The 26,586-nt window shown below is 35.3% G+C and overlaps 1 protein-coding gene across 3 annotated transcripts in view; it reads right to left on the minus strand.

Annotated features, from left to right (window-relative positions):
* CTNNA3 (catenin alpha 3) overlaps positions 1-26,586 on the minus strand; it is a 1,797,739-nt gene that overhangs the window by 43,830 nt on the left and 1,727,323 nt on the right. For all 3 annotated transcript variants that reach the window (XM_032312382.1, XM_032312379.1, XM_032312381.1), the window contains exons 16-17: positions 21,221-21,326; positions 14,704-14,838 (exon numbers count right to left, since the gene is read on the minus strand). In XM_032312382.1, coding sequence (XP_032168273.1) covers positions 14,704-14,838; positions 21,221-21,326 — 241 coding nt within the window. The remainder of the gene's footprint in view (positions 1-14,703; positions 14,839-21,220; positions 21,327-26,586) is intronic.

Consider the following 26,586-nt stretch of genomic DNA (forward strand, 5'->3'; position numbering starts at 1 on the left):
TTCCCCGGAACAGGGAGTCTGATGTGGGACTTAATCCCAGGACCCTGGGATCATGACCTGAGTGGAAGGCAGATGCTTAACCAATTGAGCCACCCAGACACCTCACTTCTTAACTTTGTAATGCTCAACTGGATTAACTAATTTAACCTAAGACTTAGTAACACCCATTTCTTTGTTCTTAATTAAAAAAAAATCGTCAAAGCCTGTTTTTATTTTTAGTTTCTGGTTCTTATGTTTTTCTTGATTTGTGAAAATGCTGCAGTTTTTCAAGAGCATGGGTATACAAATTCTATTTGTAAATTAACATTTTCTATAATAATTTTTTTGCTGTCTTTCTTTCCCAGCTGAATTCTTTGAAAATAAGGACCTGACCTGTTCACTCATTTCTATATTGTTGTATCAGAGCAGCAAACTGAAGATAGGTATATGTTAGTGTGGAATAACAAAGAACTCTGAAACTAGAACCTATACTCATATTTCCACTCCCTCACTTAATAACCATATGACATTTGGCAAGTTATATTCATTTATTAGCTTTAGTTTTCTTATCAACAAAATGCCACAAGTTTACTTTAGCATTATAAAAAGGATAAAATAAAATTTATGAATGTGTCAGTAAGAGTGTTGCAATCACCAAATCAAGCAAATTGTCCTATCATCCCTTTTCCATCCACAAAGAAATGACAGTAAAGAACACAATGATAACGATCATTTGTCTCTTGAGGAGATATTTACAAAGAGCCTGAGAGAAATATTTGAATGTCATTTACTGAAGGACTGTTCTCAAGAGAAGGGCAGGGAATTGAGAAGCATAGGATGGGTAAAGGTACAGTTAAATAACATCATTAGTCTCAGCCAAAGATCGGCTATGGCCTTGTCTCATATGGACTCTTGTCTCTATGGACTGTGAAACTGCCCAGCAGAATCAGTTCTGCAAGGAGTCTAGACTTTTGTATCCTCCTCTCCTTTGGTCACTGGCTATAGGTTTCTAGGGCATGTGGGTGTAGAGGTGCATAATCACGCAAGGTGAAGACAAGTATCTAGGGAAGGGAGCAGCTAGGGGATGTTAGCAGCCAAGACTTGCAGAAGCTAGAAAATGGGTGAATTACCAGGAAAGGGGATCCTGTAGGAAGAATAACAACATATGTAACAGCATTATTAGTTTTCCCTTAATTCTTATCTTCCATAATCCAATAGTCCTCAATCATCTTTGATTGGTGGTGGTATCTGGAGACATTTTTGGTTTTCACAGCTGAGCTGGGGAGGGGCACGGGCACTGACATCCAGTGGGTAGTCTATGCTACATATTTACAATGCACAGTATAGCATCCCACAACAAATAATTACCCAGCCCCATTCCCAAATACTAATACTGCCAAAGATGTGAAGATCTGAAATAAACAAAAATATAGATGTCAATACATAATATTTATTATTGAAAGTTATTGATCTGCTATTAATATTATTCAGACTTTACTAATCAAAAGGGGGAAAATGTGAATTGTTTTGATTTTTTTAGGGAAAACACACACACACTTCCCACAAACACATCATCATAGGAAAATTTATCTTGTGAATATAACTAGTATTACTTCATAATCTGCAGCAAATACAAATTCAGCATGACCCATGGGCTGAAAGGACTACTTTTGCAGATGACATCCCACACTGCCTTGAGCCTTTTTTTCACATCTCCTTTCAGTTCTGCCTTATCAACACCTTTGAATAAAGGCAATTTAACACCAGCACTTTGTTGTCCTAGGATCTTTAGCTCCTTGATTTTTGCTTCTCTCCCCTTTTCTTCTGTATTTTTTTACCCTATCAACTAAACTCATGAACATCAGGATGTTTGTATCCAGCTCTGCTCTTTTCCTTCAGCTGTACTCTCCCTAATGGGGAATTAGATACCAACCCACAGCTACCAAATACATCCTGCTCACTTTCATGGCCCCCCTTTCCACTTCTGTGAAGTTCTGTGGTTCATGTTGTTCAGTATCCAATAGAATTAATTAATGCCCTTTCTTCTTTTCTAAGGATTGAAAACAATTAAACCAACTCTTTTTTCCTAAAACAGAAAAAGGTTTTTTTTCCATTAAGTTTTAAATTCTTCAAATATTTTCCTTTTTAAAATATGGAACTATTTGACATGTAAATAAGAGTATGGTGATTATTAGAAGGAGTAAATTTAACGGTAGAGACTCTCATATCACATGTATATTTTTCTTCCATTATTACCTCCATTTCTTTCCTTCTCAAACTTTGTCTGTGTGTGCACATGCCACATCCAGTTATTTTGTCCTCTCCATCTCTTAATTGCACAAAGAGGATCTAATTTCACAAAACAGATCACTGTTTTTCTGTGAGAGGTACCACAGCAGCCTCGGTAAGGCCATATCAAATCAATCCTATAATTCTGGACAATATATCATTTTGATATTTGTCTCACTTTCTTCTGGGCCTAAAATTAATAGGGAACTCCTAAAGTATCTGATCTCATTCTCACTAATGCACATCACTGAAACAAAATTCTAGAAAGACCTTTTTTATTTATTTATTTTTTAAAGATTTTATTTATTTATTTGACAGACAGAGATCACAAGTAGGCAGAGAGGCAGGCAGAGAGAGAGAGGAGGAAGCAGGCTCCCCGCTGAGCAGAGAGCCCAATGTGGGGCTCCATCCCAGGACCCTGGGATCATGACCTGAGCCAAAGGCAGAGGCTTAACCTACTGAGCCACCCAGGTGCCCCTAGAATTCCCTTTTAAAGCAAATCAAAATACAACAACTTGCTATGTCATGTTGTAATTTGCCAATTGGTGCTTAAGGGAAAATTTTGGATAGGAACTATAAAGGAAAAGAGACAGCAAAGATCAAGGATTCCAGACAAAATGGTGTAATAGGAATCTGATATCTGATATTCTGATATCATTATTTAGAAAGTTTGGAATCTATTGAAGACTTGAAACTTCTAAAGAAAAGCTTGGGAAGTACATTTTGGTTAATATCTTGTCAATCTCAGCTTTTAGCTCAATAGTAACTATCCATCCCCCACCCTTCAGCTTCTTGGGAGGCTGCTGTGCATTTGTTCTTGGAGCAACTTGTAAAAGCCAGAATAAGGAAAAAGAGCCCTGTCCTCCAGATACCAGGAATCTGTGCTCTGATTGCTGCTTCTCATCACAGAAGTGCTGACAAACAGGGAGAGGTCACTGTTATTGCAACATCCCCGCTTATTTTTGCAAGTACTTCCTGTTCTGGTTATAGTGACTTCCTGGTCTGGCACCTTTATTCACCCCCCTTCATCTCCCTCTTTTTATTTTTTATTTTTTTATTTTTTTTATTTTCCTTTTAGAAGCCAGGCATTGAAAAATTAGGACATTTAAAAGCAACCACATATACAGGAAAATTTAGAAAGTCACTGAATATACCCAGTGGAAGACACAGGCTCAAAAAAGACCTGAGAAGACTTTTAGTTTTCTCTTCAGGCTGATCCTTGGCACTAGGATAGCCTATAATAATTCAAACATAAAACAACCCCCCCACACACAAAACAAACAAATAACAACAACAACAACAAAACCAAGCAAACAAACAAGCTAGCAAATTTTAGGGAAGAAGGAGAATCTGATTTCAAGAGTTACCAGTTTATGAGATTCAAATGACCGGTTTTCAACAAAAAAATGTACACCATACAAAGAAAAAAAATATGTTCCATTCAAAGAAAATATATACACAGATATAGATATGTAGAATATATATAGAGATAGATAGAAATATGAATAGAAATTATCCCTGGGAAAGGCATAATGGCATATTTACTAGACAACAATTTTAAAAAACTGTATTAAAGATGCTCAAAAAACTAAAGGAAGATATGAAGAGAGTCAAGAAAATAAAATATGAACAAATTGTAAATATCAATAAAGAGAAAACCTAAAAAAAATCAAAAAGAAAGTCTGGGGTTGAAAAGTACAAAAACAAAAATGCATAATTCACTAAAAAGATTAAAATTCCAATTTGAGAAGGCAGAAGAAAGAATCAGTAGACTTGAAGATAAGACAGAAAAAGGAGTAAGTCTGAGGAATAGGTAGAAAAATTACTGAAGAAAAATGAACAGAGCCTGAAGCACTTGGGGGATATCATCAAACCCACCAACACATCCATTGTGAGAGTCCACAAAAAGAGAGGCAAAGGGGCAGGAAGAATATTTGAAGAAATAATGGCTGAAAACTTCCTAAATTTAATGAAAATCCTGACATTAACTTCCAAAAAACTTAATGAACTCCATGTAGGATGAACTAAAAAGGACTCAAATGAAGACACATCATAATCAAACTGTTGAAAGCCAAAGACAAAAATAATTTTGAAGTCAACAAGAGGGAAGCAACTTGTCACTTAAAAGGGATCCTCAATCAGTAATCAGTAGCTTTCTCTTCAGAAATTGTGAAGGCCAGAGGATAGTGAGATGATATATTCAAGGTGTAAAAGCAAAACTATCCATCGAGAACACTATACCCAGCGAAACTGTCCTTCAGAAGTGAATGAGAAATTAAGATTTCCAGTTAAATGAAGCCTGATAGAGTTAATTACCACTAGACCTGCCGTGAAATAAATCCTAAAGGAGTCCTATGGGGTATAATGAGAAGACACTAGACAGTAACTCAAAATTGTAGGAAGAAATAAAGATATGAGTAAAGGCAAATACAGATAATTATAAAATCTAGTATTATTGTAACAGTGGTATGCAACTCCCTATTTTGTTTCTACATGACTTAAGAAGCTAATACATTTTAAAAATTATTAATCTAAGAAACAATGATTAATTGAATTTTGCTTTTAACTCCACATTTTATATTCTACATAATTTTAGATACTAATATATTAAAACTTTTATTTATTTATGTTTTTTGGACACACAGTGTATGAAGACATATTTTTGTGACCTGGACAACTAAAAGAGGTGGAGGATAGAGTTGTTAAAGAAAAAGAATTTTTGTATGTTATTGAAGTTAAGCTAGCATAAATTTAAGTTAGAGTGTTATAACTTTAAGATGATAAATGTACTCCCCATGGTAATCACAAAGAAAATAGCTAAAGAATATACACAAGAGAAAATGAGAAAGAGAAGTGCATATTCACTATAATGAATACAATCATCAATTATGAAAGAAAACATGGAGCTCATTTAATCCCAAACTTTAGTTTTATAAATAGATGAAAAAACAGATTCAAAAAAATTGATGCCTACATTATATCATGGGTCTTCTAATGTGGACTCTGGTAGTTTTCCTACTACCTCATGTTAATTTCTCATCCTAAAGCTAAAGGCTGTGTTCTCGTCAGGCTTTCTTAACAATCTGGGTTCGTGGGACCCCTCAGTGGCTCAGTAGGTTAAGCATCTGCTTTCAGTTCTGGTCAGGATCTCAGGGTCCTGGGATGGAGCCCCTTCTCAGGGCTCCCTGCTCACTGGAGAGTCTGCTTCTCTTTCCCTCTGCCTCTCCCTTCCTTGTGTTCTTTCTCACTAGCTCTCTCAAGTAAATTAATAAAATCTTAAAATAAAAATAAATTAAAAAAAGGGGCGCCTGGGTGGCTCAGCGGGTTAAAGCCTCTGCCTTCGGCTCAGGTCATGATCCCGGAGTTCTGGGATCTAGCCCCGCATCGGGCTCTCTGCTCAGTGGGGAGCCTGCTTCCTGCTCTCTCTCTCTCTCTGCCTGCCTCTCCATCTGCTTGTGATTTCTGTCAAATAAATAAATAAAAACTTTAAATAAATAAATAAATAAATAAATAAAAAAGAACCTGGGATCACTAAATCACCAATATTATCAGTTACTACTGTTTTCTGGCCTATTCTTTCTATTAAAACCATTCCTTACGTCTTGACATCTGTAGCAACAATCCTGGCTCAGTGTACCAATACTACTTCCTGAGATTTTGCTGTTAAATTCCCTAGAAGTCCATGGGGCTTACTTTCAGTAGTAATAAAGAACATGAGAGTTAGATTCTGGTCCTGGCTTTGCCATTAGATATCTTAGGGCAAGTCATTGAAAGTCCCTGACCTAATGGAGTGATTCGGTGAATCAGTCCATTATGCATCGGACTCTTAATTTCAGCCCAGGTCATGATATCAGGGTCCTGAGACTGAACTCTATGACAGGCTCCATGTCCAGCGGGAAGTCTGCTTCAGGATTTCTTTCCCTCTCCCTCTCCCTCTGCCCCTATCCTACCTCTTGCATTCACTTTCCCAGTTGGGGGTCGGGGGTAGTTGGTGGGAAGAAGAAAAAGAAGAAAAAAAAAGAAAAGAAAAGAAAAGAAAAGTCCGTGGCCTATTTGTTTATAAAATTACTTTGAGTTAGATCGTTATAACACAAATAGATTATTTTCAAGTTCCCTGCACTGGCTATTACACCTTGGAAATAATCTATCCATGTTACAATTTTCTCAAGAAAAGCTAATCCATTGTGACATCAGATTACCTAGACACCAAGAGAGTTTCTTAGTCTACTTCACTACAATGCAATATAAAAGAAAACAATTTCTCTATGCTAATGCTTGTTTTTAAAATATATTCTTTGAACTATTAAGGTTTATTGTTCCACTTGCCTCCTACCTAGCATTAATAAAACAAGCAAACAAAAAACACTTCAGAGAAGAAATTTATTGGCAAAGCATCTTCTTTCTCCTTTTTACTTTTTCTCGTTCTTCTCTCTATTCTTCTCCCCTTCTTCTTCATTTCTTGCATCTCTCCCCATTCCATAATGTGTCTCCCAGTCCTTTTTTAAAATCTCTAAAATACTTCAGTTAATTTTCCAAATCTTCTTTTACTTTTCCCAATTTTCTTGATGACTACCAATGATTGCAGTAGGTTGAGAAAGCTCATTAACTAATTCCCTTAATGTCTTAACGTGGCAAGCACATTAACCTACTAAGTCATTCTGTATCTACTCAATTGCCTGAGTTCTGTAGGCCCTGGTGGCTCTTTTGGTCAATAGCTGTATTGTTGCTTTTCTCTGTCATTCCTAATTGAATGCACACTGCCCCTTGATTTCTGCTACAGCTGAATTGCAGTCGCTTGGCAAATTCTCAATCTTGCTGATCTTTCCCCTCAGACTGATTAGTTTTATTTATTTATCCAATTTTTAAAATTGTGGCTTTGGCACACCTGCCTCAGGGTAAGAGAGCACAATTAAACACATTAAAGGAAACACACAAAATGTGGCCATTACATAATTAATCAGTTTTAAGTAGCATACAAAAATTGTTGGCCTAAAAGCATAACATTTGGGGAAAGGGTAGTTTTAAGAATTTAAAACCATTTTAATTTTTGATTTTTTTCTCCTAAATTTTATTTTCAATAGATACAGTCTAGAATATAAAAATATATATTTCTTTATGGTGAGACTCCTTTCATAAAACACAATAACTTCCCCACCTGGTACCATGCATAAGGACACAAGAGGAACAACTGATGGAAAATTTATGGAGCTGCCCTTAAGTAACCCAGGTACATTTTAATCTTCTTAGAGTTATATGTTTACTCTATCACTAAATTAGTACATTAATACGTCAGGGTGGCTATGGAAACTAATCAGCAACAGCACATTTAATTATATAGTTTTGTTATGATTTGCTATCATTTTTTAAATTAAATGTTTATATACTCCCTTTTCTTTGAGAGAGGATAGCCATTGAAGGCCAAGTTGGTTTCATTTTCTTGTGACTGAAAGATAAGCTGAAGCTGACTCAGGCTCCATGATCCAGGCAATGCTCTGGAGCTCAGCTCTGGTGGAACGATATCTAGCATACACTATCTCTGATTACTGTATCAAATCACTACTGTTAATTTATTTTCTCTTCCAAGCAATATTGAAAAGTATTTAAAGATATGAACATCTCTACTTTTTTCTTTTGTTAAAGTAAAACTGTGGATAGAACACTCAAATCAGTTTTAACAGAAAACTATTCCCATTTTATCAAAATATGGGATCCATCAACAGGAAGGTCTTTCTATCCCTCTGTATCTAAATATGTTTATATCTGCACTAATCTTTATCCTTCAGGAGAAGAGTTCTTTCTTTCTTTCTTTCTTTCTTTTTAATTTCTTTTTTTTTCTTAAGATTTTATTTATTTATTTGACAGAGAGAGAGATCATAAGTAGATAGAGAGACAGGCAGAGAGAGGGGGGGAAGCAGGATCCCTGCTGAGCAGAGAGCTTAACATGGGGCTTGATCCCAGGACCCTGGGATCATGACCTGAGCTGAAGGCAGAGGCATTAACCCACTGAGCCACCCAGGTGCCCCGAGTTCTTTCTTTCCAAATCTAATCTTTCTTCCTATTTTCCTAATTGCATTCCCTCTTCCCTGTTTAAGATTTTATTCTATCCACCATGGTCTTAATTTTTTTACAGATCTGTTCTTTCTGGCTTTCTTAGTCTTTACCTAAACATTTACTCAATTACTTCCATTTTAAAAAGTACATAAATAAAAATGTAAGCCAGAAGATGTAGGAGGAGGAGAAAGAAGGAGGAGAAAGAGGAGGAAGGGGGGGAGGGGAAGGGGGAAGAGGAGAGGGGGAGGGGGAGGAGGAGGAGGGAGAGCAGGAGAGGGGGAGGATGGGAGAAGGGGAGGAGTGAAGAGGCTGAGTAGGAAGAAGGAGATTCCAGTAATCCCATCTGCCCCTCAAGTCTCTCTCTTTCTTTCAGCCTCCCACCTTCCCTCCCTTCTTCCCCCCAGGTCTCTCTCTTCCTGCTTCCTTTCAACTACAGACTGCTGGGAAATTTATTCTTTCCTTTATTTTTATTTTTATTTTTTTTCTGTCACTGCATACTCAGTATTTGTCCCACTATGACCTAATTTTTGCCTTTACCATGTTACTGATACTGTTTTGGAAAAGATATAAAGACACTTTATCAGTTCAAAATCCAATATACATATTAAGGCTAAGTCAACCTGATTTCTCTGCATTATTTATGATCTTTGGATACTATACCCTCAATCATTCGACAATACTCAAGGATCTTATGGTCTAGAGGAGAATATATATCAAATGGCAGATAATTATAATGAATGTGAGTACTACTGTGATTTTTATAAATGTAGAAGCAAATCACAGAAACTGATAGTTGCTACCCAATATCCACTCTCCAATATCCACTCCAATATCTACTCTCCCTTTACAAAGAAAGAAACTGATTTAATTGGGTGAAATCAATGTGCTCAGATTAAAACACATACAAACAGACGACTTTTATATCTGCAGCATTTCTTGCAGTTACATAGAGACAGATGATTAAATTCTGGCCAATAATACGTAAGTGAAAATATCTGAAGGGAACTTTAAAAATATAAGGAATGTTCACTTCTGCAATTCTTCATTCTTACTGTCTGGAATATAAAAGCCACAGCTAGAGCTAGAATAGCCATAGTTTGACCTTGATAAGAATGAAAGTCAGAAGCCAAGAATAATAAGCAGGAGGACTAAAGTGACGGATTCTCCGATAACTCTGCAAAGCTTCCATAACAGTCCTGGATTGCCCATTCTCAGACAGTTTTTATGGAGAGAGTAAACCCCTGTTTGTTGTTTTTTTTTTAAACTGCCACAGTCAAGTCTCTGTATTTGACAGAAGCACATTAAAATCAGTGTGTGTCATAAGTGACTCTTAATCTCACAAAACAAACTGAGGGTTGCTGGGGGGAGGGGGTTTGGGAGAAGGGGGTGGGATTATGGACATTGGGGAGGGTATGTGCTTTGGTGAGTGCTGTGAAGTGTGTAAATCTGGTGATTCACAGACCTGTACCCCTGGGGATAAAAATATATGTTTATAAAAAATTAAAAATTAAAAAAAATCAGTGTGTGTCAGAAAAAGAGGAAGGGAAGGAGGAAGATAAGGGAGGGAGGGAGGTAGGAAGAAGGAAAGAAAGATTGATTCCGGGCCCCTGTCTCAGCTATTTTTTTTTCTTATTCAACATACTTTTATTGTATTGGTTCCATCTATTTTGTTTGCATACCTCTCTCCTGAGTTCCAGAAATCTATACACAGCTTCTCCCAGAACCTTTTCTTTGAATGACACTTAGTCACGAAACTCAACAGGTAAAATCCAAATGAGTAGCCTTACTCTTCCTAAAATGATCTTCCTTACATATCCATCTATATGAATATATTTATATTTATATAAATATAAATATTATATATAATGCAATAATAAATATATTATATGTAACATAATAATATATAAATTATATATTTATAAAATAGAAATATATAATTAATATATTATAAAAGTATATATATAACATACCTTATCTATATCTATATATAGGTTAGTGATGCCAGTTTTGACTAAGTAAGCTACCAAATCTGAAAAACTTGGAGGAAAGTCTTAGTTCTTCCTTCTCCTACACTCTTATCATTCAACAGAGTGACTTTAATCAACTTTCAGTTCAGAGTTTTGCTTGAAGGGATCCACTCCTCTCCATTCTCAACAAAATTGCCTTAACCTATAGTTTTCTTTCTCTTTTCTTTCTTTATTATTTCTTTTCCTTTCTTTCTCTCTTTTCCTTTCCCCCTACCAAAACTAGTTTTATTAGTGCAATGACACAGAGAAAGCACAATACCATTTGACATGACATCATTTTATAGATGAGCACCAGTGTAAAGTTAGATAGCTTCCCCAATAATTCTTATTACCAATAGCTGCTTAATCTCATCCTAAAGTAAAGCATTCTTTCCACAACATGCTGAATGCTCACTGCGCCTTATCATAGAAGGCTTTTCTAAATGGACCTCCTTCTTCTGGGGGGAAAGACATTTCATCTGAAAACCTACAAATGAGTCTGTGCTTTTCTGACAGTAACCCATACACTGGTCTCAATCTCTCCAGCAGTCAGGGCACCAGATCTCCTGACCAGCCATGCACAGACCACCCCTGATATCTGTCCAACAGAGCGTTCCTGGAAATGACCTGCACTCCAAAAAAACCCCACAGGACCCAGGGAGGGGAACTTTTCCAGGACGGAGAGCCTAAAAGAAATGGAAACTAAACTCTTCATCAGGAGGGTCCAGGGTGACCTTGGATCAGCCTGCAGACACTTTGGCTCTTTTCTGGTGGCCGAGTGACAGGCTGCTCCTGTACTATGCAGGCTGCAGCCCTGAGAACCCATAGGTTTTGCGCCCTGTCGGCTTCTGTCTGATCCCTGCAGTCCCCAAACAAGGAGCACATCAGCTACCTCCTCCTGGCATAGGGGTGCTTTCATTGGGCAGGAGGGGGTTGCCCCAACAGCCTATACTTTCTGTTTCAGACTGGGTCTCAGCATTTCGAGGCCCAACTCCAGCTGCCCCACGCATCACGCCAATTCTGGGGCCAACTGATCCACCTGAGCCTCTGCGCTTAGAAGGGCATCCTCCAAAGCCCCGCTTTTCAGAGGACTTCTGACGGCATTGGTCGCTGAAGCTTTGTTCCAGGTTTTCTTCTTTTGCTTCTTAGGGGCAGTGTGGCTTTTATTCTCTTTGGCTATTTTTAAAAATCATTCCTAAATACTCCTCTGTCCTCCAGTCCCTCGTCTTTCCATCTATCATCGCCCCATCAAAATGAGTCAATTTCCAAATACCTAGATCTGTTTACGTCCATCTCGAATTTAAAGTTTTTCAATTACTCTCAGTCGCCTGCAGGGTAAAGTTAAAATGTTATAAATGACGCTTTCTGAACAGCCCCTCTTTCCTTAGCAGCTTCTCTTCTCTCCCCCCACCCCAATCCACACACCAACAGTACCAAGAACAATTACTTCCAATCACGTCTGACTGCTTGCTATTTCCATGGAATGCCTTTCCCTATTTATATTCTTTTATTTCAGTTGTGCCATCCACCTTGAATCCTTGTCCTCTCCTTCTCCAAGAGTAGACATTTGTTTTTTATTTATTCATCAAGGCTTAGATTACAGCCAAGTCAGTCATAGAGCTTTCTCTCGCCCACCTGCTACGTCAGGGCAGTTAATTATCCTCTCACCTCTTACTAAGCTTTTGTGCATACCGGTATGACACAGTCTATCACATGGTTTTAGAGTCATTTGTGTATATTCGGGTATAGTTTATGTATTAATTTTACATGTACTTGATCATCCTAAAGGAAGCATCATGTGTGCGCTTCAGCATCCCCCAGATGTTCTCTAACACCTGACACACAGATGCTCAAATCATAGTTGGGGTTTTGGACTAGTTAACTACACTTCGGTTTCCTTCTAAATAAAACACGCTACTTCAGATAAGTGCTTGCAGACAGATGTAAGAATGACTAGAAAATAATTTTAATTAAATGCTCTGTTATGAGAATGATCTTCAAATTCTTTTATGCTAGGAATTCATCTTCTTTTCCTAAGTCCTAACACCCCAGACTCTGAAAGCACTCTTCCTCCTTCTTTTTAATCAAATATATTTTCTACGAGTAATGCTTCAGGAATCCGATTCTGGAATGCAAACTTCACTAAGTGAGCTTTGGATAATCTATAGTTTGGAATAACAAATTTTTGTAATTTTTAATGAGTTTCCCTGCTTTAGAATCATGCTTGTTACTTTTCAAAAGACCTCAGAGAAGAGGGATGACTTAGAGCTTCTTCTCAATTTAAAAAGGAAAGATGACAAGACAAGAACGCAGGGTCACTGAGAGATTAAAGCAAGTGTTCTTTGGCACATGTAAATAAATGTATTTAAAAAGCTTTTCAAGATCTACCTGCAAGCAGATGGCTGTAAGGTATATAAAAGGAAGCATTAGATGTTCGCTTTATTCAGATTTATCTTTTCTAAAGGGAAATTGTGGGGAAAATGATGACAAAATAGTTTTGGATTTGCAATGTTATTCCTTATTTTATATAATGACTCAGCTTTTAAATTGTAAATCATGGCTTATAAACTTGTGCTTAATCTATCTGAAAATATGGGTAAATTCGTGAATTTGAATCATCATACCAAACAGGAAATACAAATTTGTACATCTGGAGGAAATTATATTTTGGAAGAACAATTAACAGTAGCATATTTTAACAGTATATTTTTTGTGAAAGTTTATCTTCAACAACTTGCAAAAATAGTAAATAATGGGAAAATAAAATTCATATGAATTTAGGCTTTAGAATGATGGTGGATGTGTGACTGCGTGAAATAGACAAATGTAAACAGAAGATAGATTTAGGTTTATAAATAAATAATCTTTTACACATTTTAAAGGAGTATAATTTTGAATGAGAAAAGGAAGACAATGTCTAATAATTCAAAGTAAAGATACACTATTTCAAAGTGTATATATGTATATACATGTTGTGTGCATATATGCACTTATATGCAAGTATGTATTTATATACCCACACAGATTTCTGTGTATATGGCTTGGGACTGCTTAAAATGCATTTTTTGAAAAGTGCCAGGGCACCGATATTGCACAGGTTGTGTTGGTTTGTGTTTCCTGTTTTTTCAAGATTGTAATGTCAAGGAAACAAAATATTTTTATCTCTAATACTTATTAGACATCATTTCCACATTATTTACTTTTGATCAGTGCTCTTCAGTTTCATCATAGATTCAAGGTTGTCCACATGAATAACAAAAACATAAGCCTCTGAAGGTTAAGCCGGTTCTGAAATTTACTAGTGTGACCTTGGGGAAGTTTTCAACTTTTCTGAATGTCGTTTTTTTCCCCCAGTGTTAGTGAAAATAAAACAAGCAGATCAACAATCTCTCTGGCATGTTACTGTGAGGATCAAATGAAATAAAATATAGGCAAGAGCTAGATTGTCAATAGAATTAGTTCCCTACCTTCTACTCTTGATGGTAACCTTTTGCTTTTGTTTTTGCAATTACATTCTTTTAAAGCATGTTAGTTCACTGAGGGAAAAGTAGAATGTCAGGGTATAGAAGTCCTAGAAATTACAAATTTATAAGTATGCTGTTATCATTTGTCCTCATGAATATAAGTTCCTAGAATGTTCATGATGTTTCACTTTAACTTAAATTTATAATCTCGGTCAAGGACCTTCTCAAAGTCACTGATAACTGAATCCATTATAGATATCAAATATTATTTTATTACCATGTTTGCTCTAGAGGAATGATCTACTTTTATTAAAAGACGAGTAGAAACGTTAGACATTATTTCTACCATGATCATTTTATAGTGGTTTGAAACTCAGGGTCACCAAAGAATTGATGAAAATTTTTCCAGACCACCTATGTTCTATTATACTCCACTTCTACAATTACATACAGAAATAACACTTTTCAAGGCCTGAATTTCTATGTTATAGAAAAGGATGATGGGAAAATGAATATAAATTACTAGTAATGAAGCCATTTTCTTCATTGATTTGTAAAGATTTGTAAATCCATAGGCATATATTTCATAAAAATTATAAAATTCAATTCAGAGATCCATCTGCCCCCTTTTTGAAGTCAGAAAACCATGTTCTAAATTAATATCTATTTCTTATCCAAGTGGCCTACAAATCCTGATTCATTCTAAAATCTGTGGAGTAAAGACAAGTTGTACTGACATAACATTTCTTTAGATTGAATCTTTGCTAGTTTAATTTCATGCAATTTAATACACTCCAACTCAGTTTATTCTAACCTACATAGACCTAAAAGATTTGGTGAGGTAAGGAGGGGTGTCGCTACTTTGTTCCAAAAATCCTTTACATGTGATGGTGTAAATGGCAGGCGGTACTCACAGCAGACATGATGAGCTCTCCTCCCAGATTCTGGATCTCAGCTTTAACTTGACTGCAGATTTTCAGTTGGTGAGAGTAAAACTTAATCTGTTCCAGATAGGCCAACAAATCTTGTTTGCATGATGGATCTGGACACTAAATAGGCATAAAAGATAAAAGTGGAAATAACAGTAGTAAGTATATCAAAGTGCTTTAATACAACATTGGAGGTACCTTATAAGGGAGCAACTTTATTGTCATGGAGCCCCATTTCTCAGCCCAGTCCCAGATAGATTCTGATATGTTTCCAACATTAGAAAATTTTATTCATGCCTCAACCTTAATGACTTCAGCACAGATGATAGAAATAGTCAAGGAATTTTCAGAAAGGAAAAGTTACATAAAATAATTGCCTTTAATTTATGAAAAGGTTAGAAGTCTTCAGATTGCATTTATTTAGAAATAAATATTTGAAAAGCAATTATTTCCTTCACTTAAAGTTGCTATTAGAATACTTCTTCGGGGGCACCTGGTGGCTCAGATGGTTGGGCATCTGCCTTTGGCTCAGGTCGTGGTCTTCCTGTCCTAGGATCAAGCTCTGTGTAGCTGTGCTCAGTGGGGAGTCTGCTTGAGATTCTCTTCTTCTCCTTCTACCCTTCCTATTGCTCAACTGAGCTCTCTCTTTCTTAAATAAATAAATGAATCTTAAAAAAGAAAAAAGAAGAAAAAAAAACTTTTAAAAGAACACTGCTTGGGACTGTTAGGCAAATCAAGTGGTAGAACATGATAACACACATTGGTTATTATTTCCCAGTTTATTAAGATGAGATGTTGACCAGGACATCTGGTTAGCATTTTAGTGCATAGATTTTTTTTTTTAAGTTTTTTTAACCACTGGGACACTCACTACAGAAAAGCAGATGGCACGTCAGCCTAGGTGGTTTTCTTACATTAAACCAGCCTTCACTCGTCTAGCAAGATGCTTGGTACCAACACAGAATACATCATTTCACAATGAGAGTAGAAGCAAAAAAATATTTATTACCTTTCAGTCTGAATTTTAAGAGTGTATTAGCAAAATGAATAATTTTAACGATCTTTATTCCATAAGTTTCACAATTTTTTTTTTTTGCCCGTACTGGAGTATAAACTTTATTTAAGGCACATTTAAAATGGCTTTGCAATTACAGACAGGAGTTTAAATTCTGCTATGCTGGCAAAGTTTGTTAATAAAAAGTATTAGGTGTCATTGTGAATTTCTAGAACAGAAATTTCAAGCAATCAGAAATAGCAAAGGGCTTGAGTCCATGAACTTTCCCTTCCCTTAGCATTCATTTCTCTGCTTCTACTCCAGCTCAGATGCTGTCTCATTTCATCATCCTCGGGATCATAGATGACCAAGAGTCCATCTTTTTCTGCAGTTTTCATGTCTTCTTTTTCCATTCTTTCATCTTTCAACACGATGTGCCTCAGAACAAAAGCCCTCCCACACCTTTGTAATCTCATCTCTCTTCGGTTCATGACCATGAGTTCTAAAATTTTTTCAGTGTTGCCTCATTGACATTCTCAGATTTTGTTCTTGGACATCTTTTGATTCTCACCCTCTTCTTGCACCATAGTACACACTGTTATGGCTTCAAGTATCACAAAATGCAAATAACTAAATCTTTGTCACCCAGCCCTGTTTTCAGAAGATACACATGGATTTGCCCAGTCCATCATTTGTCTCATCACTTCATACTCCACACACATATTCTTCAACTATCTCATAACCCACTTTGCCTACTATAAACCCATTTTCCCCCTCTATTAACCATCTCAGTGAGGAATGCTTTCTTTCTCTCTCCCATCTATTAAATTTGGCCAGTCATTAATTTGGGATGATTCAACTCCTTGAATCTCAGCACACTTGGAACATTTTTCCTCTTTGCTATGCCCAATCACTTCTGCTCATTAGCATACTCAGCCATAAAAAAAGAATGAGATTTTGCCATGTGCAACAACACGGATGGGCCTAAAGGGTATCACACTAAGTGGAATAAGTCAGACAGAGAAAGACAAATACCATATGATTTCACCTATATGTGCAGTTGAAAAACTAACCAAACAACCAAACAAACAGAAGCAGAAACTGTTCTGTAAATACAGAGATCAAACTGATATCTGCCAGGGGGAAAGGAGTAGGGGATGGACAAAATGAGTGAAGGGGAGTGGGAGATACTAGCTTCCAATGATGGCATAAGAGGAAAACAAAAGTACAAGCATAGGGAATATAGTGAATGGTATTGTAATAGCATTGTATGGTGACAGATGGTAGCTACACTTGTAGTGAGTACAGCATAACAAATCCAGTTCTCAAATCTCTAGGTTGTACATCTGAAATTAACATAACACTGTGTATCAACTATACTTCAAAGAAGACACAAATAGATATAGATAATATATATTTAGTATCTATCCTTATTTAATTCCTGAGAAACTGCTATGCATTTATTTTTATAAGATTTATTAATCTGGAGGACAAATCTAGCTATCAATATCTGCTCAAAATAAATTTCAGGTAGATAATTGAATCAAAATACAAATATTGTTTCAAGTTGCATCTAGAATATATTCTTAAGGGACATATTAAAATGATATAAGAAATGCTTCAGAAGTTTCTTTTTTGCATACTTTTAAACTGGGGGTTCTGCGGGGGATACAGGTTGGGAGGGTAGGTGAGCCTGGTGGTAGGTATTAAGGAAGGCATGTATTATATGGAGCACTGGGTGTGGTGCATGAGCAATGAATCTTGGAACACTGAAAAAATAATTTTTTTTTAAAGAATACATTTTTGACTCTCATAACATCAGCAGGGAAATAATTCAAATGAGGCTAGACACTGACAACATTTTGTTAAAATAAAAATATAAATTCGGGACGCCTGGGTGGCTCAGTTGGTTGGACGACTGCCTTCGGCTCAGGTCATGATCCCGGAGTCCAGGGATCGAGTCCCACATCGGGCTCCTAGCTCCATGCGGAGTCTGCTTCTCCCTCTGACCTTCTCCTTGCTCATGTTCTCTCTCACTGTCTCTCTCTCAAATAAATAAAATCTTTAAAAAAAAAAAAAAAAAAAAATATAAATTATATTTTTCAGTTGTTTTGTTCAAAGTTAAATGCATTGTGTACAGTTTGGCTTGTGATCCTTTATCTTGTGTTTTAAATGCTGTCCTATCTTGAATTAGCATTGGCTTTCATTATATTTTACACTAAAATTTCATTTTAATTGTGTTCAGTTATGATTAGGTGGGAGTACCCAGCAGATACTGTATATATCTTTTCTTCAGAAAAATTATAGTGAAGGAATATTATAGGCCTCAGACACACCACTCAGAGGTAAGAAAGTCTACTTTTGTCCTCGTGTAAAATACCTTAGCAGATATTCATTTTATTTCAGTTATTCTTCATCTCTTTCCTTTTTGAGATATACAGCTTCTCTAAGTAATTGAGATCTATGTATGTTTCCTACCTTTTGAAGTGTTATTCAGTTCATCTAATTTAGAAGATCTACTTCTAAATGAATTACTGTATAGGGTTCAGGAATAGAAAGAGATGTATACTGAGAGTCTGGAATCTTGGATTTGTAAGAAGAGTGCTTCTCTAACATATCATTCTCTTTATTCATGGGTAGAATGTTTAAGAATTGTGATAGCTAACGACATCTTCTCTATTAGGAATATACTGCCTAATAGAGACAGAATTTGTGCTAGAATTCTACAGAACTTAAGCAATATGTCTTGAATGGCATAAAGGACCTACAATACCATGTCAAGACAATTCTAAAGCCCAAAATATGCTGGCTGATTGGGACAAGTGAGTTTATATTAAAGTTCTGAATGTTAAAATAGTTAATTAGGGTGCAGCCAGAGTAGTAAATTATATTTGATTACACACAATAAACATATGTTCAGGGAAGCAAGACAGGAAGAAGGGTGAAAAAACTGAATGAAGAAAGAAAAAAGGAAAAAAAGAAAGTCCAAGTAGATAGAATTAGGAAGCTCAATTAATGTAATTTCTCTTCATTCGCTCTGCATAAGAATTTTAACCTGAAATGTTAGAGAATAAAACTAAATTTAACACTATGTATAGATCTAGATATCATAAGTCCGGTGGGTGGAATTGAAAAGTGGTTGATGTTTGATCTTCTGACACTCTAGTAGTAAAAGACTAGGAAGAATCACAAAAATTGTTAAATTTTTTTTGAATTAATTAGGTTGTTCAAAATAGAAAGCAACCAATGTTCCAGCAGATACTTTTCATAATACACAGACACTGAAAATTGTCTTACTTTTATTATTCAATTGCATTCCACAATAAATTTCAGATATTATTTGCTGTCTAATTATTTTTAGAAATTTTAATCTATCAAATATCAGAAGCACAGTCATAGACAATCTCCCCAGATGATCTCTATAATAAGAGTCAGCTTCATAATTATCATTATGATTCTTCAGAACCCTATTTGTTCAGAACAAAAGTGATTTGAAACTACTCTCCTATATGAAGTGGAAAGAGCCAAAGAGGATCATCTATAATTTTTCCTGGTTCAATGACTGTTTCTTTAAACTTCTTTTAAAATGTGAAAGCTATGGAAGCAAGACAATACATTTACTTTCTTCCATGTGATTTGGATCAAGCTAAAAACAACAATACAATGTAATAAAGCTACATTATAAAAGTACCTATACTGAGGTGAATCTGATGCAATTAAAAAAGATCAACATAAGAAAAAAAATTTCCAAGTGACCCAATTTTTTGAACTTTGAAAACTGCATTCTAAGAGAAACAGAAGCACATTGACAGGAAATATTAAATATTTAAAAAGTTATCAGCACACATAAATCTGTCTAATGCATTATGGTTTCACTGACTCTACTTGGTCTCTCTCATAAAAGTAAATGCAAAAAATTCTATGATCAGAAAACTATCAGTGGATTTGTGTTTCAATCACCTATTTATACTCTATATACTATTTATATTATATATACTATACACTAAAAAGATTAATAAAATGCTTATAATGCTTAAAATAGCAAGATACTTAAAATATACATATGTATATTCAAGAAATATTTTAAAATGTTTGTCTCTGTCAGTATTCTTGTTTGTTTTCCCCATATCTAGAAATATCTAATAATACACTTTAAAGGTGATCATGTTTCAAAAACCAGAGAATAAAAAAAGTACATAATAAGAAGCAGCCCAATAAAGTTTCCCTCAAAGTATATAAGCAAGAAATGATGTAGAATAGTTGCAAAATCAAAAAGAAAAGTGCTTTTTTTCCCAAAGGAAAATAAATATATATTATGAAGGTGAATACTATAAAAACGTACAATACTATACCTTAGTTTAAAACATTAAGTATATTTCTCAATACATTAACTAAAGTAACTGACAGATTCTTCAATTAATGTTGAGCTAAAGGTAATTAATAATGTAGCTATTGCTCAAAAAATTGTAACAAAGACAAGAAAAATCTGAAAAAAGTGAGTAATGTATAGAATTGTTAAACAATTATATTGTGCACCTGAAACTAATATAATCCTGCATGTTAATTATACTTCAATTAAAATATAAAAAAATAAAATTTTAAAATAAATTAAAATTAAGAAACATAGCAAAAAAGAGAACAAACCGTTGGTTGTCACAGGGAAGAGAGTGGGGGGATGGGTCAAATAGAGGAAGGGAGTTAAGAGGTACGAGTTTCCAGTTATAGAATAAATAAGTCACAGGGATGAGAAGTACAACATAGGGAATACAGTTAATAATATTGTAACAACCTTGTATGGAGACAGATGACAACTACACTCATAGCGTAAGCATTTTGTAATGTATATAATTGTTGAATCACTATGTTGTACACCTGAGATGAATATAATATTGTATGTCAACTACAATTAAAAATGTTAAAAAGATGAAACAAAAAAGGAAAGGAAGAAACCCAAGTGCTTAGAAACTTTAGCATTTGCCTCCATAAGGAATATATGCTTTCTGCATTTTGTATCTTCACTTTAGTATTCTATCACTATTTGTCTTAGAATTTTATACAGAATTCCAGAATATATTGTCAACATTAAAATCCTAACATAATAGAATACTGGAAGGTACTGATTTCTGAAGAGCAAAATAAGAAATCTAAGGTATTAAGAAAAAAACAAAACTAACATTGAGTCTTAGAGCCCATTAAAGTAATCTGAGTTTATTTAAAACTCAAAAAGTTGGTATTTTAAATAATTTTAATATATCTTTGAAGCTCAAAAATCTAAGGAATAATAAAGCATTAAATAATAATAATAATAATAATAATGCCTTAAGAAATAATTAAGCTGCCTTAGAATGATTGTCCACTACCCATTAATTATGCAGTAAGATTTTTAAATAATAATTTAGGAAAAACCAATACAATCACATAAAAATCCAACTTTGTTTTACAATCAGTGGTGGATGGCAGAGAGCAAGTAGCACAGACTTTCATCAAGTCCATTTGTAGAGAACTCACCTGGTTAGCAATCTGCCGAGCAAGGACATCCATCCTTGATCCTGATTCTGATATCATTTTAGCTGCATAGATCACATCAGTTGTATGCTTTAGTGGTCCTTTGCCCCTTAAAGTAAAAGAATACCTGTAAGTTGTAGGGTCTTACTCTAAGATACAAGTACACACATGCATGCAGACACACACACACACATGAGATTTGCTCCTCTGAATACTGGCCATTCGCTTTACATACTTCAGTTTTGGAGAGAAACCAATTAGACATCGGTATTAAATAAAAATTGGAAAAAAATAAAAAGGGAAGTCCCATCGTGTTGAGATTCAGGAAATACTGACAAGAAGGTGAACTCCATTTGATCTTCATTCCCATATATTTTTAATAGTAGATATCTCAGATTGAAGGTCTTTTCCTAATTCTAAGAGGCAACATGAGATTTTGGATGTTTTATACATGTTAAACATTGCCTTTTCATCACCAAGTCTACTTTTTAAATCTTTATCTTTATAATTCTTTTTTAAAAGACATTATTTATTTGAGAGAGAAAACAACAACAACGAGCACAAGCAGGGGGAGATGCAGAGGGAGAGAGAAAGAGAGAAGCAGACTCCCAACTGAACAGGGAGACCAACACATGACCCTGCCATCATGACCTGAGCCAAAGGCAAATGCTTAAGCAATTGAGCCACTCAGGCACCCCTATAATCTTTTTTTTTTTTTTTAAACCATCTTTCAGTTGATTGCATTTTGTTTTTGCCACATTGTATCTTCTCCACAGTTAATTCATTGTAGTATCATAGTAACACTGAGTATGAATCTGAAGTCCCACTATCTTGGACTGTTTCCAAAAACAGACCACTTCTTACTGTTTTGTGGAAGTTAAGCAAGATAAACAGCCACTCTGTGTCTATTTCCTTGGTGGTAATAGGAGCACACACTGCATGGAGTTATTCTGAGGATTACATGAGCTAATGTCTAAAAAGTGCTCAGAACATGGCTTTAAAAAACAAGTATTCAGTAACACAAGTTCTTATTGCTTTCATTGTTACTTTAATTTTAGTTCCAAAGGCCACAGAATAAAACCTGGGATCATTTATGGATTCTACAAGGTTGGTAAGAAGAAAGAAGTGTACTTCTTACACTTTTGTGGGATCACATAAGGAGATATTCTTTTCTATCTTCTCTTTCCTCAAAAATAAATGATTACCTGAATGAATGGAGCTTGCATACACCTCAAGCTCTCCTTTCCCTATCTCCAGTTCCTTACTCTCTTCTGTCAACACACTGACTGTTCCAATTTGGTGTCTGTTCCTTGTCATGGCACAAAATGGGACCCTGAAGGAATCACTCACAAAAGTAAGTGCTGTGATGCTTTGAAAGGAGCAGAGTGAGGGAGGGAGGCTCTGGGGAAGATTAAGCCGGTCAGGGTGAGAAAAGGAAGATTCTGAGAGGCCAAAATACAGTGCCATTAGAAGAGAAGGGGAATGTAAACAATTTCTGTCCTTGTCTTATTTACACCTTGGACGGGTCTTGAGAGTAGACGCACTCATGTGAAATCTAAATAAGATTTATTGTTAGAGGAAAATCTCTCCTCACAAAGAAGACTGTCCCTGGCTAGTAATAAAAGATGAAGAGGATTCATGCAAAGGTAAATGACAATAGTATTCTATACTTAGAAACCTGGACACCAAAATGCTTGTGCCCTGTATGCCAAAACAGCCCTTCTGTTGCATTTTTCTCGTGATGCCTCTCAAATTCATTATGAAAAAGTTTTCCTGAAAAAAATGGAACTGCATGTTTTACACAGTGAAAACCTGGCCTCAGTATATGCTTATTACCATACTTCTCTTCGAAACTGCTGATAATATGTCGCTGTGTAATTTTTTTAAAAATTGGCATTAATTATGACAATGTTTAAGTTGCTCTTATCAAATTTACTTAATGCACCAGGCAGAACTAGATGTTATGGACATGGTTATCTTCAAGAAAGGCAACGCGTTTCATTTTTTCCATGCATCTCTAGAGAAAGTAGAGCTTAAATAAAGCTGTCTAAGCTTGAAAGGCAATATATCAATTTTCCAGGTCTTAAACAATGGCCAAAGGTTGTTTCTAGGGAAAGCAGCTTAAACAAGGAACAAAGAATTACATCTAAAGAATACAGCTAATGTACACTTTACCATCAAATTAATATATTTCTCCATATAAAAACCCTAGACTGATGAAAGGGAAATTAGCTTTAAATTCATATGCTGTTATGAGACCACTATCTTAGACACGTGTAGAACTTAAAAGTAATACGTTATGACAGACCACAATTACTCTCTTCTTCATGTTCCTAATTAAATGTATTGTCTGGCAAGCTTCCTACTGAGTGCCAAACAAAATACACATTTTACAAATGATTCCATATCATGCCAAGCTTGCAGAGGAAGCCGCAATTACTGAAACTATGATAAATTTTTAACATTCCAGCCTGAGATGTGCTATGTAATGAAGACTTTTTAAATTGGGAAACACATTCAAAGGTTGTTTGCTGTCTTCATTTCCATAATGGGTTCTCAGGATCTCCTGTCAGCAAATTTTGTCTTCAATCCTTGAGTTTGGATCCGACACAGAAAGATACCCAGAGGAGGATGGGATAAACTTCAGAAATATTTTAAAGAAACTGGATACCAGAAACCTTTGATAAATAGTGGTTGCAATAATAATCTATTTCCTCCAAAAGAGAGCAGATCTAGCTCTGGAGTAGGGAGTCTTGCAACTAATCATTAACTATGAGCTAGAAGGTATAATGGCAAAGGTTGCAACAACCCAGCAATGTTCAGGCCATGGAAAAATTTTTTAGGCAAGTGAAAGTGGTACCTTTGAAACTTAATTTATTGGTGCAACATAGACCTTTCCACTATTTTTGATGCTGCCCCAACCTTGACTCTTATTCCTCCCACATCCTCACCCCGTTTCTGGCATCCACCTCTCCTTTCTTTCTCTTTTGATCAGCACAAGAAATGAGATGATACAGCTGGTCAGTAACAGCTCAGTTAGGTAGGGATCTGGTTTAAAAAGATAAAATAAATAGTTTTACAGACTTATTTTGTCTTTTCAGAGGAAGAGAATATGTTTGAAATCATTTGGCATTTTTTGCCACTTATTAAAAACAAAACAAAAAATCTTCATTATATGTTTTGCACTTTGTAGCCCCTAAATTTTTGATAACATAATATTACACCCTTTTCAAGACCAAAACCTATCTCTTCAATCCTCTTCTCTTTGACATTTATATAAAGTAAGTCCCATGATGTTTTCGTTCACTTAGTAGATGAATACAATGATAGTATATATTTTGTTTCATAACAATAACTAACATATTTAGCATTTTCTATGTGCTAGACATTATTCCATACGCAAACTTATTTGAGCATTATAATAACACTATACATTTATAATTATTATAATTATCCTTGTCTTGCAGATGAGGAAACGGAAGGAGAGAGATGGTAAATATATCTTTTATTAAATAACACAGGTGATAACTATTAGAGATGGCATTTGACATCAGGCAATCTGGCCACAGAATCTGCCTTTAATGACTATCTTATACTTCTTTCAATACAACACACTAAGGCAAGATTATAATACTAATTTCAATTATTAACTAGATTTGTCGTAATAACTTCACTATACAAATATCGAATCAATTTTTTAATTTTTAAATTATCATATAATGTATTATTCGCCCCCGGGGTACAGGTCTGTGAATCATCAGTCTTACATAATTCACAGCACTCACCAGAGCGTATACCTTCCTCAATGTCCATCATCCAGGAGCCCTCAGTTTGTTTCCTGAGATTAAGAGTCTCTTATGGTTTGTCTCCCTCCCCAATATCATCTTGTTTCATTTTTGTCTCCCTCCCCGATATCATCTTGTTTCATTTTACCCTCTCTTCCCCTCCGTGAACCCCTGCTCTACCTCTCCTCTGAAATTCCTCATATCAAAGAGGTCATATGATAATTGTATTTCTCTGACAGATTTTGCTTAGCTTAATATTCTCTAGTTCCATCCACGTCATTGCAAATGGCAAGAGAACCTGAATGTCCACCAACAGATGAACGGATAAAGAAGATGGGGTTTATATATATAATAGAGTCAATTATTAACACCTGAAACTAATGTTATATGTCAGTTATACCTCAATAAAATATAATAAAATAAACATAGGAAAAATATTGTAAAGATCTTCTTAGACATTGATGACAGTTACCATGAATGCAGAAGAGAGCAAAGAGGAGGGTTAGATCTAGGTGCTGGGTGGTTAAGAGGTTCACCAATAGCCATTTTCTCATGCACAATAGCCTTAAGAATTACAACCTAAATCTATCTCCTAGACCCAACAAAATAATGGTATGTTACATTACATAGACATTTAAAGTACCTTATAGTCTTGGGATTTCTTTCTCGAGATACTATTACTTTTTCTCTGTTACTCATCTCAGTACCCTTCCTTCCTTCCTCTTCTGCTTTCTTGGATTCTTAACATCAAACTCAAACTCAGCCATTACATAAGCCATGCTAGAGGGGAGACTGGATTTGGATGATTATTTATAATACAAGATATAGAACTTCCATCTAAAAATCTTAACTTTAGACAGAGTTGTTTTATTTAATTCTAAAACTCAAATTTGATGTTACTATTGCAACTCTATTGAGTAGAGTGAAACGAATATGGACTCAGTAAATACATTTTGCCTGCATTCCAGTTCTGCTACTTATTAGCTATGTAGCCTTGGGTAAATAACAGTTGGTCTGAACTTATTTTCTCTTCTTTAAAATGACTGTGATACTTGCCACATGGTAAGGATTCACAAAATCATGTAATTTCTACAATATTTGGCACATATTTGTTGCTCAGCAAATGGTACTTTTTTCTGCATCCCTTTATCAATAACAGTATTTTATTAAAAAAAAATTTCTGCTTGCCTTTTTTATTTAAAAATCACAGTACTTGCCAAACAATGTGAACAGATTTGATTCAATTGAGTCCTTTCTTATACCTGATGACAACATAACTCTGTATAACCTTGTTCATAATATCCTTTCATTAGTTTATAAAATATATACACTCTCATACACTGGGTGTTCAGAGTCATTGTTGTTGTTCAAAGTTGTCCTTTAATTCCTTTTAAAGAGTTTATTTATATTTAGTGACATCTTTTTGGTGGTATAAACCTCCTAATATAAGTGATTTAGCTCTACAAGAGTACCATCAGAATTCTCTTACTTGTAATCCTGAAATTAGATACAAAAGAAAAAAAAGTAATTATCAGGAAGCAACCAAAAATGATGAGATAAAGAGAGGTACCAGACTCAAGCAAG

This window comes from Mustela erminea, chromosome 14, assembly GCF_009829155.1.
Source record: "Mustela erminea isolate mMusErm1 chromosome 14, mMusErm1.Pri, whole genome shotgun sequence".
In the NCBI taxonomy this organism is placed as follows: domain Eukaryota; kingdom Metazoa; phylum Chordata; class Mammalia; order Carnivora; family Mustelidae; genus Mustela; species Mustela erminea.